Raw genomic sequence first — 18,319 nt, forward strand, 5'->3', positions numbered from 1 at the left:
AGGCTTTGTTGCGGAATAGAAAGCTGACTCTTGATTTGATTTTCGATTGGAGATGTTTGATATGAGTCTGGAAGGAGAGTTTACAGTCTAGCCAGACACCTAGGTACTTATAGATGTCCACATATTCAAGGTCGGAACCATCCAGGGTGGTGATGCTGGTCAGGCGTGCGGGTGCAGGCAGCGAACGGTTGAAAATCATGCATTTGGTTTTACTAGCGTTTAAGAGCAGTTGGAGGCCACGGAAGGAGTGTTGTATGGCATTGAAGCTCGTTTGGAGGTTAGATAGCACAGTGTCCAAGGACGGGCCGGAAGTATATAGAATGGTGTCGTCTGCGCGAGAGGTGGATCAGGGAATCGCCCGCAGCAAGAGCAACATCATTGATATATACAGAGAAAAGAGTCGGCCCGAGAATTGAACCCTATGGCACCCCCATAGAGACTGCCAGAGGACCGGACAGCATGCCCTCCGATTTGACACACTGAACTCTGTCTGCAAAGTAATTGGTGAACCAGGCAAGGCAGTCATCCGAAAAACCGAGGCTACTGAGTCTGCCGATAAGAATATGGTGATTGACAGAGTCGAAAGCCTTGGCAAGGTCGATGAAGACGGCTGCACAGTACTGTCTTTTATCGATGGCGGTTATGATATCGTTTAGTACCTTGAGCGTGGCTGAGGTGCACCCGTGACCGGCTCGGAAACCAGATTGCACAGCGGAGAAGGTACGGTGGGATTCGAGATGGTCAGTGACCTGTTTGTTGACTTGGCTTTCAAGACCTTAGATAGGCAGGGCAGGATGGATATAGGTCTGTAACAGTTTGGGTCCAGGGTGTCTCCCCCTTTGAAGAGGGGGATGACTGCGGCAGCTTTCAATCCTTGGGGATCTCAGACGATATGAAAGAGAGGTTGAACAGGCTGGTAATAGGGGTTGCGACAATGGCGGCGGATAGTTTCAGAAATAGAGGGTCCAGATTGTCAAGCCCAGCTGATTTGTACAGGTCCAGGTTTTGCAGCTCTTTCAGAACATCTGCTATCTGGATTTGGGTAAAGGAGAACCTGGAGAGGCTTGGGCGAGTAGCTGCGTGGGGGGGGGGCGGGGGGGGGCTGTTGGCCGAGGTTGGAGTAGCCAGGCGGAAGGCATGGCCAGCCGTTGAGAAATGCTTGTTGAAGTTTTCGATAATCATGGGTTTATCGGTGGTGACCGTGTTACCTAGCCTCAGTGCAGTGGGCAGCTGGGAGGAGGTGCTCTTGTTCTCCATGGACTTCACAGTGTCCCAGAACTTTTTGGAGTTGGAGCTACAGGATGCAAACTTCTGCCTGAAGAAGCTGGCCTTAGCTTTCCTGACTGACTGCGTGTATTGGTTCCTGACTTCCCTGAACAGTTGCATATCGCGGGGACTGTTCGATGCTATTGCAGTCCGCCACAGGATGATTTTGTGCTGGTCGAGGGCAGTCAGGTCTGGAGTGAACCAAGGGCTATATCTGTTCTTAGTTCTGCATTTTTTGAACGGAGCATGCTTATCTAAAATGGTGAGGAAGTGACTTTTAAAGAATGACCAGGCATCCTCAACTGACGGGATGAGGTCAATGTCCTTCCCAGATACCCGGACCAGGTCGATTAGAAAGGCCTGCTCACAGAAGTGTTTTAGGGAGCGTTTGACAGTGATGAGGGGTGGTCGTTTGACTGCGGATACAGGCAATGAGGCAGTGATCGCTGAGATCCTGGTTGAAGACAGCGGAGGTGTATTTGGAGGGCCAGTTGGTCAGGATGACATCTATGAGGGTGCCCTTGTTCACAGATTTAGGGTTGTACCTGGTGGGTTCCTTGATGATGTGTGTGAGATTGAGGGTATCTAGCTTAGATTGTAGGACTGCCGGTGTGTTAAGCATATCCCACTTTAGGTCACCTAACAGAACAAACTCTGAAGCTAGATGGGGGGCGATCAATTCACAAATGGTGTCCAGGGCACAGCTGGGAGCTGAGGGGGGTCGGTAGCAGGCGGCAACAGTGAGAGACTTATTTCTGGAGAGAGTCATTTTTCAAATTAGTAGTTCGAACTGTTTGGCTATGGACCTGGAAAGTATAACATTATTTTGCAGGCTATCTCTGCAGTAGACTGCAACTCCTCTCCCTTTGGCGGTTCTATCTTGACGGAAAATGTTATAGTTGGGTATGGAAATCTCAGAATTTTTGGTGGCCTTCCTGAGCCAGGATTCAGACACGGCAAGAACATCAGGGTTAGCAGAGTGTGCTAAAGCAGTGAGTAAAACAAACTTAGGGAGGAGGCTTCTGATGTTGACATGCATGAAACCAAGGCTTTTTCGATCACAGAAGTCAACAAATGAGGGTGCCTGGGGACATGCAGGGCCTGGGTTTACCTCCACATCACCCGCGGAACAGAGGAGGAGTAGTATGAGGGTGCGGCTAAAGGGCCTGGGTTTACCTCCACATCACCCGCGGAACAGAGGAGGAGTAGTATGAGGGTGCGGCTAAAGGCTATCAAAACTGGTCGCCTAGAGCGTTGGGGACAGAGAGTAAAAGGAGCAGATTTCTGGGCATGGTAGAATATATTCAGGGCATAATGCGCAGACAGGGGTATGGTGGGGTGTGGGTACAGCGGAGGTAAGCCCAGGCACTGGGTGATGATGAGAGAGGTTGTATCTCTGGACATGCTGGTTGTAATGGGTGAGGTCACCGCATGTGTGGGAGGTGGGACAAAGGAGGTATCAGGGGTATGAAGAGTGGAACTAGGGGCTCCATTGTAAACTAAAACAATGATAACTAACCTGAACAACAGTATACAAGGCATATTGACATTTGAGAGAGACATACAGCGAGGCATACAGTAATCACAGGTGTTGAATTGGGAGAGCTAGCTAAACAGTAGGTGAGACAACAACAGCTAATCAGCTAGCACAACAACAGCAGGTAAAATGGCGTTGACTAGGCAGGGAGGGTCGGATTAACTACACACAGAGCCTGAGTGCGACTGGGGCCGACAGATAAAACATAAACAAGCAGAATGGAGTACCGTGATTAATGGACAGTCCAGCATGCATCAGCTATGTAGCCAAGTGATCAGTGTCCAGGGGGCAGCGGTGGATGGGACTGGCGAGTATTATCCAGGTAAAAAAACTGGCTGGCTGTGCAGAAGGTAAAGCCACTAGCAGTGGCTAACAATGACTAAATAGCTTGTAGCTAGTTTGCTGGGTAGCTTCTGGAGGTTAATTAAATTTAAAATAATAGCGATTCCGTATCACATTGGGTGAGGCAGGTTACCGGAAGGTATAATCGAATTAAAAATCGAAAAGAGATTGAAAGTAAATATGGGTCCAGTGAGTGGTTGGGCTGGCTGGGGACGCGGCGATTCAGACAGTTAGCAGGCCTGTGCTAACAAGCTAACAGTTAGTAGGCCGGGACTGAGCAAGGTAGCAGTTAGCGGACCGGGGCTAAACAAGCTAGCAGTTAGCAAGAGCTAGAAAGTTGGTCTTTGGGGGACGTCGCGATGGGGTGAGTCTGTTTATGCCTCTTCATGCGGTGACATCGATAGACCAGTCGTGGGTCCGGATATTTTAGCCCAGGAGTATGCTTCGGTGGTAGCACAGGAGCTCTGGCCGGGCTAGCTTCAAGCTAAGTGGATGGAAACGCTAGCCAGGAGTAATCATCCGGGGTTGCGGTTAGCTAGTTGTGAAGATCCAGCTGAAAATGTTCCGTTTGCGGTGGGAATCCGGGGATAAAAAAATAAATAATAATAGGTCCGTTATGCCCTGGTTAGAGTCGCGTTGTTCGAACTGGCGAGAGCTTTCCGAGCTAAAGGTTAGCTGATGACCAGTTAGCTGATGACCGCTAGCAATGATTTTCTGGTAGTTAGCTGGCTAGCTTCAGTTGAGGGGTTCCGGATCCGAAGTAAATATAAGTACTTTAGAAAAAAAAGCAGATCCGCGCTACATTGGGTGAGGCGGGTTGCAGGAGAGTAATTTCGAAGTTGAGGTTTAGCAAAATGTTTTAAAAGATATGCGAAGAAAAATATGTAAAAAAAATATATATATGTAAAAAAACGATATATTTACAAGGGACACGACACGACAAGACGTCCGACTGCTACGCCATCTTGGATTCAAAAAAAATATATATATATACAGTGGGGCAAAAAAGTATTTAGTCAGCCACCAATTGTGCAAGTTCTCCCACTAAAAAAAGATGAGAGAGGTCTGTAATTTTCATCATAGGTATACTTCAACTATGACAGACAAAATGAGAAAAAAATTCCTGAAAATCACTTTGTAGGATTTTTAATGAATTTATTTGCAAAGTAAAGTTCAGATACCCCCCCAAAATTACTTAAGTAGTACTTCAAAGTATTTTTCACTTAAGTACTTTACACCTACTGACCGTAGGGATGGTGCCAGGTTTACTACAGACATAAACAGGTTTCCATCCAACCTTTTTGTCAGATAAAAACAATGTAATGACAGGCCTAATGTAAACAGACTTGATATTTTCCAAATGTCGACAAAACAAAATAAACTAGACAAAGTGGGATATTTTCTTGTCGGTAAAATTAAGTTTTCGAGACATTTCGTTGGAAAAGCTTTTATGCACAAATATTTATATAATAACCATCCGATTGACGTAAATTTGAAGTCAGGCGATGACATATTGTGTGGTCCTCCCACTACCACTCGTCTGGAAAGCAATCAAATCATGCAGTAGGCTACCGATTAATTAAATGATAATGGACTTCACATCGTGGTGTAAGTGCACGGTGATGTGTTTGATGCTTCTTTCAAATAAATATCGAGGGCTCTTATTCTGGAGACATGATCAGCGATGCTTGGCTACCGTTTGACAAATAAAAATAATCTTGCTCTTTTGTCCATAATCCCACCATGTAGGGAAGGCTATTACTACGTGCCCTCTAGCCAACAGAGCTACAGAACACGTCCCAATACCAGAGTGGGCACACTCGCTATATTTCTCCATGTTTTTGTGAGTTAAAAATGCGATGGAAACCCATTTCACATGTTTTTGTTACACGTCATCACGCACAGCCTCTTATCTGCAACAATTTTGATGTTAACCTGTGTGAAAATGCACACATTGTTTCTAGGCGGATTTTTGAAATACACATGAAAATCTGTTGTCAATTGGGTGGAAACCTAGCTATAGTGGTGAATAGATTAGTGAGAACTACCCTCCAGTAGCTGCACGGATTATCACTATATCGTCTACAACAGCTGGGGTGTGGAAGGCCGGTTAGCTCAGTTGGTTAGAGCGTCGTGCTAATAACGCGAAGGTCGCGGGTTCGATACCCGTACTGGCCAGTATCTTTTACCACAGTTTTACCATAGCCAGAGGCCATCTAATGAAGTACCCGTCTCGGCATTTTGAAAACAATGAGAACAAGGGTAGGCTAACTATGTCTGTATTAACCAATTCATCAAAGAATTTTTACAATCTGTCATATCAATATATAATTCAGTGAGTACTAGCTAGATTACACTAAATCTGAATTTGTCCTGCTTGGTGACCTATACTGGGACATGCTTTTAAACCACCTGACCAGGTCCTAAAGCAATGGGACTCCATAAATCTTTTGTGAATTGTTGTTAGATATTACTGCATTGTTGGAGATAAGAACACACGCGTTTCGCTATAGTCACTATAATATCTGCTAAACATGTGTATGCGACCAATAAAATGTGACTTGAACTGACCGAAAAAATACAAAATCTGAAAATGAGGGCTCGTCCGGGATTTGAACCCGGGACCTCTCGCACCCAAAGCGAGAATCATACCCCTAGACCAACGAGCCGCTTCAGTTATACTTACACAACCCACAATTTGAAACATTGGTATTGAATATTTACAATATGCGTAAAATAATCGAAATACATCCTCGGTATGGCCACACAACACAAAACGTAGCTAGCCGATTGTATAGCTGCTAGGGAGAGACAACATAAATGTATCTATCGCCTGGTGTCAAGATATTCAAGAGTTTCTAAACGTTCTGCAACGTATTGTAGCGACCCGCACAGACAGCTGTGTGTTATGTGCTAGGCTAGGAGGTGGTTGTGTTGTACTGACCAGTACCCGGTGTTCGCGGGGTCCGACATGTCAATCAACCTGCTATCTGCCAATCACGGGAATGCCTGGAATGTTCTGATGCCGGGCATCCTGGTGGTTGGCGGAGTGGCGTGGAGGGGGGTTGGGCATTGGAAGTTAAGACCAGGTTCAGCCTTTGTTCTCTCTCTCTTACGTCTGGGCTTCACAAGGGAAGGTCACGATTGGCTTGTGGGTTATCTGTCATCTATTTGGCGTGTGCTACGGCCCAAACAGTAGCCTGTGTAAAGTTGGTTCAATAAACCGTCAATTCGCAAACTCAAGCCTCTGTCTGGACAATTGTTCATTTATGATCTAGTCAGGTCACTACATTGGTGTCAGAAGTAAAAACGTTGATACAAGTTAGCCAGCTAGCTAGCTGACTTATGTGGCTAGCTACCGTAGGTGAGAACGGGATTGAAAATGCTTCGAGGAATCCAAAGTGAAGGTGGAGGTAGGGGACGATTATGGCCAAGGAGGTGCGTGTGAATGGACGTCGGGGTTCTGTCTGAGGAGATCGCCAGGGCGTCGGAGCGCAGAGGCCGCTTGAGGGAGGACGTTAGAGTGATGGCCGCTGAAGCGGGCATGAGTGCTTCGTCGAGTGTATTTCGCGCGGATTCTGGTGGGCGGACCGAAGTGGCGACGTCGACGCGGGGTGACGAGGAATCTGGGGCTCAGGATGTAAACAAACATGGCGGCGCCCAGTATCTGTTAAGACCCCAAAGTATTCCGGTAAGGCGGATTGGGAAGCTTTTCATGCTCAGTTTGAACTGTTAGCTCATTTTAGGGGGTGGTCGGATGAAGAAAGGGCACTGCAGTTGGCTTTATGCCTCACGGATGAAGCTCTGGCCTGTTTGATATTGATTAGCCCCGAGGACAGGCATGATTATGGTGCTCTAGTGGGAGCACTGAGGAGGCGCTATGGACAGTGTGTACAGCCCGGGCTACTGCGCTCCGAACTGAGGAATAGACGCAGGCAGCCTGGAGAGCCTCTACGGGTGCTAGCTAATGACATTGAGAGCCTCTCTCGGCGGGCATATGCTCACATGCCCCCTCCGTGCAGAGCGAGCTAGCACGGGACCAGTTCATACAGGCGCTCTCCCCTACGGAGCTGCGCATACAGACCCAGCTGGCTCATCCTGAGTCATTGCAGACAGCCTTGGAGATGGCTTTGGAGAGGGAGCTGGTGTGGGCTGGGGCTTCAGCTGGGGCTTTGGTGGGGGTGCAGGGAGACACACCCTCTGTGCGAGCTGGGGGCAGAGCAGCCCGGAGCCGGAAAAGCCTGCTTGGGTGGCCGAAATGACAGAACTCATTCGGGCTGTGTCGCTACAGGCGGCACGAAACACAAGCCCTGGTCCCAGGGTCTGCTGGGGTTGTGGCCAGCCAGGCCATCTGCGCCGAGATTGCCCCATGTCCCCAGAGCTCAGGGAAACGGCTCGGGGTCCGCATAGACCGGGTAGTGCGGACCCCTGGCTTTCTATCCCAACCACCATCATCTTCAGGAGGAGCCCACCGGCACAGACGGGGAAGCAAGGCTCCACTTCCCCAGAAGCAGACGAGGGCAAGCGGATGGAGCCTGTTGTTGTGGTGGGCCGGACCTGTGTTGGGGACTTTTGTCATGTCCCTGTCACTGTGGAGGGGGTGCCCTGCTCCGCCCTGGTGGACACTGGGTCCACAGTAACCCTGGTGAGGCCAGATATTGTGCCAGGTTGGACTCAGTGTGAGCCTACAACTGTGCAGCTCCGCACAGTCACAGGTGAGCTGGCACCCATGAAAGGGAAGGGAATAATGACTCTGACAGTAGGGGCAGGACTGTGCGTCATCCTGTGTGGGTGGCGGCTGTGCAGGACCCTTGTATCCTGGGGTTGGACTTTCTTAGGAGCACAGGCTGCCAGTTAGACCTAAATAGGGGCACACTGAGCTTCCAGGGAGGGACGGAAGTCACCATGGCCCCCCCTAATGTCACATTCACTCAACCCAACAAACCCTTTACTCCAACAGTTAAAGCAGCAGAGACTCATGGCTGCGCCCTCCCCCACAGCTGTGTGTGACTTTTCCCCAGTCCCCCTGTCACCTACGGCGGTGTGTTACATTCCCCCAGCTACCTCCATGACACAGCCCTCTGTGAGCCCGGGCCGCACCCCCCAGCCCAGCTACCCCAGATGGGAGAGGAGAGGACACTGTCTGCAGTGAGGGAGATATGGGGGAGGAACTGTGTTGGTCTTGACCCCGAGCAGCAGGGACGGTTGTGGCAGTTGCTGTTTGAATTCAGAGACAGCTTTGCGTTGAGTGAGGAAGAGGTGGGTCAGACCCATCTGGTGCAGCATGAGATCGACACAGGTGATGCTCGACCCATCAAGATGCGTCCCCGCCGTATCCCGCTGGCACGCCAGGAGGCGGCAGACAAGGCTGTGTTGGAGATGCAGCGGGCAGACTTCATTGAGCCCTCAGACAGCCCTGGGCGGCGCCAGTCGTCATGGTTCCGAAGAAGGGGGCAAGCTGAGGTTCTGTGCGGACTACAGGCGGCTGAATGAGGTAACCAGGAAGGACTCATACCCCATACCACGTATCGATGAGTCGCTGGACCTGGTTAGGGGTCCTCCTGGTTCTCCTCACTAGACCTCCGCAGCGGCTACTGGCAGGTGCCCCTCTCCCCAGAGGCCAGAGCCAAAACTGCGTTCTCCACTAACAGAGGACACTGGCAGTTCAAGGTCCTGTGCTTTGGCCTGTGCAACGCTCCAGCTACTTTTGAGCGTTTGATGGACAGGGTGCTGGATGGCATCCCCCGACAGCAGTGTCTGGTATACCTCGATGACATCCTGGCCCATGGCAGCTCCTTCCAGTCAGCCCTGGGGCGCTACGGCGTGTGCTGGAGAGGGTGGCTGCCGCAGGTCTGAAGCTCCACCCCGAGAAGTGCCACTTCATGAGGAGAGAGGTGTCCTTCTTGGGCCACCGAGTGGGGAAGGAGGGGATCAGCACCATGGAGGACAAGGTAGGGGCTGTCAGAGACTGGCCCACCCCCACCGACCAGCGTCAGCTGAAGAGCTTCCTGGGCCTGGCCTCGTACTACAGGAGGTTTGTACGGGGCTTCTCAAGCATTGCTGCTCCACTGAACCGCCTGCTGCCGAAGGACAAGGCTTTCACTTGGACAGTGGAGTGTGAGGAGGCGTTCAACACCCTGAAACGTGCACTGATCGAGGCCCCCATGCTCGCCCCCCCTGACCTCACCTTGCCCTTTATCCTGGACACAGACGCGAGCAATGTGGGCATGGGTGGGGTGCTGGCCCAGGTGGGGCCAGAGGGGGAGAGAGTGGTGGCGTACTTCAGCAAAACATTTGACAAACATGAGCGCCGCTACTGTGTCACCCGGCGGGAGCTCTTGGCTGTTGTGGCTTCCGTCAAACACTTCAAGTACTACCTGTCTGGTCTGCCCTTTACTGTAAGGACTGACCACTCTGCTCTCCAGTGGCTCATGTCTTTCAGAGAGCCAGAGGGGCAGGTGGCACGCTGGTTGGAGGAGCTTCAGCCGTATGACTTCACGGTGGTGCACAGGGCAGGGGCACGCCACTCCAACGCCGACGCCATGTCCCGTCGGCCCTGTACTGCAGACGGCTGCCGCCACTGTGAACGGAGAGAGGGACGGGAGAGAGAGCTGCGGGCAGAGGAGGGTGTCTGTGCCACAGTGTGTCGGGCGAGCGGGCCTGTCTGCTGTGAGCTGCAGACTGTCGACGTGGCTGAATGGCGGCAGCAGCAGGGACGGGACACAGACCTACAGCCAGTGCTACAGTGGGTAGAGGCGCAGGTGAGGCCACCATGGGAAGAGGTGACAGCGCTCTCACTCGCGACCAAAGGGTTGTGGTCGAAGTTTGAGAGACTGCGGCTGGCTGATGGCGTGCTACAGCGGGCATGGAAGGAGTCAGCTACGGGAGAGGAGAGGTGGCAGGTGGTGGTCCCAAAAGCATTGCGGGAGGCTGTGCTCCAGAGTACTCATGGGGGGTGGGGACTGGACACTTTGGGGTCACAAAAACACTGCGCCGTCTCCGTCAGGGCTTCTACTGGGGGCAGCACAAGAGGGATGTGGAGGACTTTTGTCGCCGCTGTGACAACTGCACAGCGAGAAAGGGCCCCCAGGCCGCTCTCATGCTCAGCTCCAACAGTTCCCAGTGGGGGCTCCCATGGAGAGGGTGGGAGTGGATGTAGTTGGGCCGTTCCCCACCACAGACAGTGGAAACCGCTGGGTGCTCACGGCCATGGACTATTTCACAAAATGGCCCGAGGCCTATGCTCTGCCTGACCAGGAGGCAGAGACCATCGCCGACGCCCTGACAGCGGGGATGTTCAGCAGGTTTGGAGCTGCAGAGTCCATCCACAGCGACCAAGGCAGAAACTTTGAGTCCCGTGTGTTCGCCACCATGTGTGAGAGGCTGGGCATGCACAAGACCCGCACTACTCCTCTCCATCCTCAAAGTGATGGCCTTGTGGAGCGCTTCAACAAAACGCTTGGACAGCAGCTGGCCATCGTCTCTTCCAAACACCAGCGTGACTGGGACAAGCACCTGCCTATGGTCCTCATGGCATGCCGCTCCGCTGTCCAAGACTCCACCTCCTGCACGCCTGCCCTCCTCATGCTGGGGAGAGAGATCCGCACCCCTGCGGAGATGGCGTTTGGTCGGCCCCTGGATAGCCCTCATGTTCCTCCGGGGCCGGAGTATGCCCGGAGACTCCAGGACCGCCTGAGACAGCCCACACCTTCGCCAGAGAGCAGCTGGTGAATGCAGGTGTGAGGCAGAAAAGGAACTATGACGTGCACACCCGGGGAAGGCACTTTGTGGCTGGGGAGCTGGTCTGGGTCTACAGCCCCCTAAGGAAAAAAGGCAGATGCCCCAAGTTGGACAGTCACTGGGTGGGACCCTGCAGTGTCCTGGAGAGGGTAGGGGAGGTTGTGTACCGGGTGCAGCTTCCTCCCAGGGGGAGAAAGGTGGCACTGCACCGGGACAGGTTAGCCCCATACAGAGGGGCCTCTTCTCCCCAAACCCCAGGAACCCCACAATTCCCCTCTCTGGCAATGACATTCTCCAGGCACCCACCCTCAGGTGCCGCAGACAAGGCTCCAGACAGCCCACTCCCCCTGTCTCCCCCCCTGTGTCACCGCGTGGTTCCCCAGAACCACGGACTGTATTACCCGTTCCCGCTTCCTTGTCCCCCATATCCCTGCCTTCATCCCCTGGTTCCCAGAGGGGCACTCTGCGACCATCACGGCCACGCAGGCAAAGGAGACCTCCGGGTCGCTTCAGAGACTTTGTTTGTTCCCTCGGGGACGAGGGACTTTGTGGTGGGGGGGCTGTGTAGCGACCCGCACAGACAGCTGTGTGTTATGTGCTAGGCTAGGAGGTGGTTGTGTTGTACTGACCAGTACCCGGTGTTCGCGGGGTCCGACATGTCAATCAACCTGCTATCTGCCAATCACGGGAATGCCTGGAATGTTCTGATGCCGGGCATCCTGGTGGTTGGCGGAGTGGCGTGGAGGGGGGTTGGGCATTGGAAGTTAAGACCAGGTTCAGCCTTTGTTCTCTCTCTCTTACGTCTGGGCTTCACAAGGGAAGGTCACGATTGGCTTGTGGGTTATCTGTCATCTATTTGGCGTGTGCTACGGCCCAAACAGTAGCCTGTGTAAAGTTGGTTCAATAAACCGTCAATTCGCAAACTCAAGCCTCTGTCTGGACAATTGTTCATTTATGATCTAGTCAGGTCACTACAGTATATTTCAATTATATTTGGTGTACCTGCTATAGTAACCTAACAGGCATAAAAAGACGCCTGTGCGAACTCACCACATTCGTTTATCAGGGTAGACAGGGCGTTCCTGCCTGTAGGCCACCCTCGAGACACCGTATGCTAACTAGCTGGCAGACTAGCCAGCAGACCAGCCAGTAGACCAGCCAGCTAATACGCTTTTTGACGGCTCTGCGGAGAGTGCTGCCACAGATAGAACAATGAGATAGATATTTAGTTTAAAAAATCTTTGGTGCTGCCTGACTAAAGCTGAATTGTGGCAGTAGCTAGCTAGATACAGTAACCTAGCTACAATTTTGTATTCTACCATCCCACTATTCCAACACAATCTCACACTCGATTTGTGCAAATATGTACAAAAAGTATTTCACCGTTTTTGTGTGGCTTAATTCATGTAAGAATACACCAACTTTTGTTCCAATTCATTTGTAGGAAAAGGCCCACATTTTTGTGCTACTTCATTCATAAGAAAATACACTTTTGGGGGGCAAACTTTGGAACAATCTTTTTAAAGTTATTGCAGCAATGCATTTTGGCCCTTTTTTTGAGTCCCACATTTATTTATATATGCTTTGTAGGAAAACCTGCAAAATCGGCAGTGTATCAAATACTTGTTCTCCCCACTGTATATACATACATGTATGGCTCCCAGCAGTCTTATGGCTTGATTGAAACAAAATAGGCTAACAAGTTTGTTAACACCATCTGCTTTAATTTGCCCACAAAACAGTAGTTACAGTAGATCTAAGTACATGTTCCCATGAAACTGATTGAGATCAAATATTTTCTAACAATATGTGTGGGCACTTAGCATAGGAAAATGTTGCGATTGGAGGATGCATGTTATACAATGATATGCAATAGGCTACAGCTGTCTGTACAAACTTTGATTGAGAAATTATGACATAAAAAATGTATATGTTTGTTCACTCACCTAAAAAAATAGCACTACATCACTGGGCAATATGGACAGTATATGAAGAAAGGTAGACGTTAAATAGTAAATGAAGATCCAAGACAGTCAAATTATATAGTTTGAGGAGTACTTCTGTCTATAATAATGCCCTTTTGTGGGGAAAAACTAATTTTGATAGGCTGGGCCTAACTGCCCAGTGGGTCAGCCTGGCCCAAGTGGGTTGACCTATGCCCTCCCTGGCCCACCCATGGCTGCGCCCCTGCCCAATCACGTGAAATCCATAGATTAGGGCCTAATGAATTTAATTAAATTGACTGATTTCCTTATATGAACTATCACTCAGTAATATCGTTGAAATTGTTACGTGTTGTGTTAATATTATTCTTCTGTACAATTGATGAGCCCTGCATTACAGCTTTCAGTTATAAAGCGAAATATTTCAAGTTTCTTCACGGCTCGTTGGTCTAGGGGTATGATTCTCGCTTAGGGTGCGAGAGGTCCCGGGTTCAAATCCCGGACGAGCCCTAATTTTATTAATGTGTACTATAGGCTAATCTTTTTCCATGAAAAGCATGCAGATCTTCAACTATAATATCTGCCAATAGCAGAGACAAAACGATGCAACACAGTCGAACGCTGTTGTGTAAATGTGTTTTTCTTTTACAAGGTGGATGGCGGATAGGGCTCTCTTCTCATTTAGCTTCAAACTGCAACCTAGGAACAACGATAGTTACAAGGTGGATGGCGGATAGGGCTCTCTTCTCATTTAGCTTTCAAACTGCAACCTAGGAATAATGATAGTTTTACAATCAAGCAACCCGGAGTTTATACAAAGACAACACATACTAAGAAAAAGAATGACCCCGACGTGATTTGAACACGCAACCTTCTGATCTGGAGTCAGACGCGCTACCGTTGCGCCACGAGGTCTTATAATATGCAGTTGTACATCGTCTGTAAAAACAGTTGTACAATGTCTCTATTTCGCTACATTGATTGTAATGCTCTAGGGAGCTGATGTGATATGGCAAGAACTAACCTGCACTACAACAATGTCACAAAATTGTTGCAAAACACCCCTTTGCGTGTTACAAAATGCCCGCATTGCCTTTAGCCTATGACCAGACAGAAAAAAAAATATTTAAAAAACCCACAGGTCAGGTGTATTCAGGATGCTTTGAAAATTAAATGAAACACTCAAAAATCAACTACTTGTTATTTTGAGATTTTGGAGGAATTACATTTTATCTACAGTAATCAGGGAATCACCCGCAGCAAGAGCGACATCATTGATATATACACAGGAAAGAGTCAGCCCGAGAATTAAACCCTGTGGTACCCCCATAGAGACTGCCAGAGGTCCGGACATCAGGCCCTCCGATGTGACACACTGAACTCTGTCTAAGAAGTAGTTGGTGAACCAGGCGGGGCAGTCATTAGAGAAACCAAGGCTTTTGAGTCTGCCGATAAGAATACGGTGATTGACAGAGTCGAAAGCCTTGGCCAGCTCAATGAAGACGGCTGCACAGTACTGTCTTTTATCGATGCCGGTTATAATATTGTTTATTAGAGTATGGCTGAGAGTATGGCTTGAGCGTGGCTGAGGTGCACCTGTGACCGGCTCGGATACTGGATTGCACAGCGGAGAAGGTACGTTGGGATTCAAAATGGTCAGTGATCTGTTTATTAACTTGGCCTTCGAAGACTTTAGAGAGGCAGGGCAGGATAGATATAGGTCTATAGCAGGTTGGGTCTAGAGTGTCACCCCCTTTGAAGAGGGGGATGACCGCGGCAGCTTTCCAATCTTTAGGGATCTAGGACGATACGAATATTGATGTGGAATAGAGTTCCATGTAGTCATGGCTCTATGTAGTACTGTGTGCCTCCCATAGTCCCATGTGTGGCTCCCATAAATTTATTTGCGATTTCCAACTTGTTATGTGTAATGTTTGTGTAATGTTTATGTCCAATGGCCGATGAGCACCTATTTGTTTTAGCTATCATTTTTCTTCATTATTTCTCTTCATATGACCCGTATTAAAAAAGGATTTGCCAGTAGATTGTTGACTTGATTCATGACTTCTAACTAAGATTATGAAAGTATGATGTTGACATGATTAGTCCTATCAAAGCTACGTGATTTGACATTTTATGGCCAATGACCTTGAGCCTTCTTGGATGGGCACTTCCAATGAAACTCTATGGCACCACTGAAGGGGCTTGAATTTTTGAGCTCTACCCTTTGATTTGGCGGTGACATACTGTCCCCATGAGTGACAGAGCACTGAGCCTATCACGTTTTAGGGAAGACCCAGGTGCAGTCAGTGTCGAGGTAACAAAAGTGAATTACTAGAACAGAGGGCAGGCAAAACCACAGGTCAAGGGTAGGCAGAGGTCAGTAATCAAGGTACAGGACAGCAGGCAGGCAGGGTCAGGGCAGGCAGGGTCAGGGCAGGCAGGGTCAGGGCAGGGTCAGGGCAGGCAGGGTCAGGGCAGGCAGGGTCAGGGCAGGCAGAATGGTCAAACCCAGGAACTACAGAAAAGACAGGCGCAAGGGGAAAATCAGAAGTTTTAGAACACCTACTCATTCAAGGGCTTTTCTTATTATTGCTATTTTCTACGTTGTAGAATAATAGTGAAGACATCAAAACTATGAAATAACACATATTGTCACCCCCATGATCTGTTTCACCTGTCTTTATGATTGTTTCCACCCCTATCCAGTTGTCGCCCATCTTCCCCATCATCCCCTGTGTATTTATACCTGACTTGCCTAGTTAAATAAAGGTTAAATAAATTCATTATGTACTAATCTATGGATTTCACATGACTGGGAAAACAGATATGTAATCTGTTGGTCACAGACACCTTAAGAAAAAGGTAGGGGTGTGGATCAGAAAACCAGTCAGTATCTGGTGTGACCACCATTTGCATCATGCAACGTGACACATCTCCTTCGCATAGAGCTGATCAGGCTGTTGATTGTGGCCTGTGGAATGTTGTCTCACTCCTCTTCAATGGCTGTGTGAAGTTGCTGGATATTGCCGGGAACTGTAACACGCTGTTGTATACGTCGATCCAGAGCATCCCAACAATGCCTAATGGGTGATATGTCTGGTGAGTATGCAGACCATGGAAGAACTGGGCCATTTTCAGCTTCCAGGAATTGTTTACAGATCCTTGGAACATGAGGCCGTGCATTATCATGCTGGCAGTGCCCCTGTGACAACAACCCCCTTGTGGCCCCCCTAAATGTGGAGTATGAATTTTGTTTTACATAACACATTTTTGCTATCGTTCTTTTTTTACATCCGTTATTAGACAGTGGCAACGATGATGATTATGAACATGGTCTTTTGCCTGCTAATGCCTGCAATGCAGTGAAGAAAACGATAACAACAATAACTTCTAATGTAAATGGCCCCTCTAACAGTACAACTGGCCTCAGCTTGGCCCCCCCAGTTGAAATGGTCTAGAACCACCACTGCAGGTAGGCCAGTTGAAAACAAGTTCTCATTTACAACTGCGACCTGACCAAGATAAAGAGTTACAGATAAACAAATGTACAGTCAATAACACAATAGAAAAATCTATGTACAGTCTGTGCAAATGTAGAAGATTAGGGAGGTAAGGCAATAAATAGGCCATAGAGGTGAAATAATTACAATTTAGCATTAAATACTGGAGTGATAGATGTGCAGATGATGATGTGCAAGTAGAGATACTGGGGTGCAAAAGAACAAAGAGATAAGTAACAATATGGGGATGAGGTAGCTGGGTGTGCTATTTACAGATTGGCTGTGTACAGGTACAGTGATTGGCAGAGGTGTGGACTTGAGTCACATGACTTGGACTCGAGTCAGACTCGAGTCACAAATATGATGACTTGCAACTTGACTTTGACTTTAACCCCAATGACTCGTGACTTGACTTAGATAAGAAGAAAAAAATCCAGAAAATCACATTGTAGGATTTTTAATGAATTTATTTGCAAATTATGGTGGAAAATAAGTATTTGGTCACCTACAAACAAGCAAGAGTTCTGGCTCTCACAGACCTGTAGCTTCTTCTTTAAGAGGCTCCTCTGTCCTCCACTCGTTACCTGTATTAATGGCACCTGTTTGAACTTGTTATCAGTATAAAAGACACCTGTCCACAACCTCAAACAGTCACACTCCAAACTCCACTATGGCCAAGACCAAAGAGCTGTCAAAGGACACCAGAAACAAAATTGTAGACCTGCACCAGGCTGGGAAGACAATAGGTAATAGGTAAGCAGCTTGGTTTGAAGAAATCAACTGTGGGAGCAATTATTAGGAAATGGAAGACATACAAGACCACTGATAATCTCCCTCGATCTGGGGCTCCACGCAAGATCTCACCCCGTGGGGTCAAAATGATCACAAAATCCCAGAACCACACGGGGGGACCTAGTGAATGACCTGCAGAGAGCTGGGACCAAAGTAACAAAGCCTACCATCAGCAAGGGCATTGAAGATGAAACGTGGCTGGGTCTTTCAGCATGACAATGATCCCAAACACACCGCCCGGGCAACGAAGGAGTGGCTTCGTAAGAAGCATTTCAAGGTCCTGGAGTGGCCTAGCCAGTCTCCAGATCTCAACCCCATAGAAAATCTTTGGAGGGAGTTGAAAGTCCGTGTTGCCCAGCAACAGCCCCAAAACATCACTGCTCTAGAGGAGATCTGCATGGAGGAATGGGCCAAAATACCAGCAACAGTGTGTGAAAACCTTGTGAAGACTTACAGAAAACGTTTGACCTCTGTCATTGCCAACAAAGAGTATATAACAAAGTATTGAGATAAACTTTTGTTATTGACCAAATACTTATTTTCCACCATTATTTGCAAATAAATTCATAAAAAATCCTACAATGTGATTTTCTGGATTTTGTTTTGTTCATTTTGTCTGTCATAGTTGAAGTGTACCTATGATGAAAATTACAGGCCTCTCTCATCTTTTTAAGAAGGAGAACTTGCACAATTGGTGGCTGACTAAATACTTTTTTGCTGCACTGTATAGGTGGGAGGCAAGGGGCGCCTTTTTCCTGTCATGCATGTTGGTTTGTTTTGCACAGAACATGGAAGCAGATGGCAACCTTTCTTTATTTAGCTAGATCATACATCTTTATTGGCAGGCTGAGATTTAGCTAGTTCGCTAGGCCATTACTATTTTAGCCGGTCCTCGCTATTAATGTGGCCAACGTTACTGTTTTGTTTGTCAATCCAGCCCACACTTGTTTGACTGACACTATACTCCGCTATTTCAGTAATGGGAGTCGTGCTATTTGAGCACATAACATATAAACATAATGGCAACCAATAAATAATGTCCAGATCAACTCCAATGCTTCTGTGAAGTTAGTAAAGATTCATTTGGTAATGGTCGAGCGTTGGTGGTATAGTGGTGAGCATAGCTGCCTTCCAAGCAGTTGACCCGGGTTCGATTCCCGGCCAACGCAGTTAGTTTTTCCTCCGTAGTTCCTTTT

The 18,319-nt window shown here is 48.6% G+C and overlaps 1 protein-coding gene and 5 non-coding genes across 6 annotated transcripts; 4 read left to right on the forward strand and 2 right to left on the reverse strand.

Moving 5' to 3' along the window:
- Nucleotides 1-5,249: 5,249 nt before the first annotated feature.
- trnai-aau (transfer RNA isoleucine (anticodon AAU)) lies at nucleotides 5,250-5,323 on the forward strand. Its single transcript has one exon. It is a non-coding gene; the product is annotated as a tRNA-Ile (tRNA).
- Nucleotides 5,324-5,742: 419 nt separating this feature from the next.
- Nucleotides 5,743-5,814, reverse strand: trnap-ugg (transfer RNA proline (anticodon UGG)). Its single transcript has one exon. It is a non-coding gene; the product is annotated as a tRNA-Pro (tRNA).
- Nucleotides 5,815-8,962: 3,148 nt separating this feature from the next.
- Nucleotides 8,963-10,474, forward strand: LOC135559697 (uncharacterized). The gene has a single exon (XM_065000496.1). It carries the CDS (start codon nucleotides 9,028-9,030, stop codon nucleotides 10,396-10,398), a length of 1,371 nt encoding a protein of 456 aa, XP_064856568.1. The 5' UTR covers nucleotides 8,963-9,027; the 3' UTR covers nucleotides 10,399-10,474.
- A 2,792-nt stretch (nucleotides 10,475-13,266) lies between these two features.
- On the forward strand, nucleotides 13,267-13,338 carry trnap-agg (transfer RNA proline (anticodon AGG)). The gene has a single exon. It is a non-coding gene; the product is annotated as a tRNA-Pro (tRNA).
- A 333-nt stretch (nucleotides 13,339-13,671) lies between these two features.
- On the reverse strand, nucleotides 13,672-13,743 carry trnaw-cca (transfer RNA tryptophan (anticodon CCA)). Its single transcript has one exon. It is a non-coding gene; the product is annotated as a tRNA-Trp (tRNA).
- A 4,477-nt stretch (nucleotides 13,744-18,220) lies between these two features.
- trnag-ucc (transfer RNA glycine (anticodon UCC)) lies at nucleotides 18,221-18,292 on the forward strand. The gene has a single exon. It is a non-coding gene; the product is annotated as a tRNA-Gly (tRNA).
- Nucleotides 18,293-18,319: the final 27 nt, after the last annotated feature.

Source organism: Oncorhynchus nerka, linkage group LG14 (assembly GCF_034236695.1).
Source record: "Oncorhynchus nerka isolate Pitt River linkage group LG14, Oner_Uvic_2.0, whole genome shotgun sequence".
In the NCBI taxonomy this organism is placed as follows: domain Eukaryota; kingdom Metazoa; phylum Chordata; class Actinopteri; order Salmoniformes; family Salmonidae; genus Oncorhynchus; species Oncorhynchus nerka.

What these genes read in the sequence shown, in the direction of transcription:
- LOC135559697 (XM_065000496.1), top strand. Translation starts at nt 9,028, where the DNA reads ATGAGGAGAGAGGTGTCCTTCTTGGGCCACCGAGTGGGGAAGGAGGGG.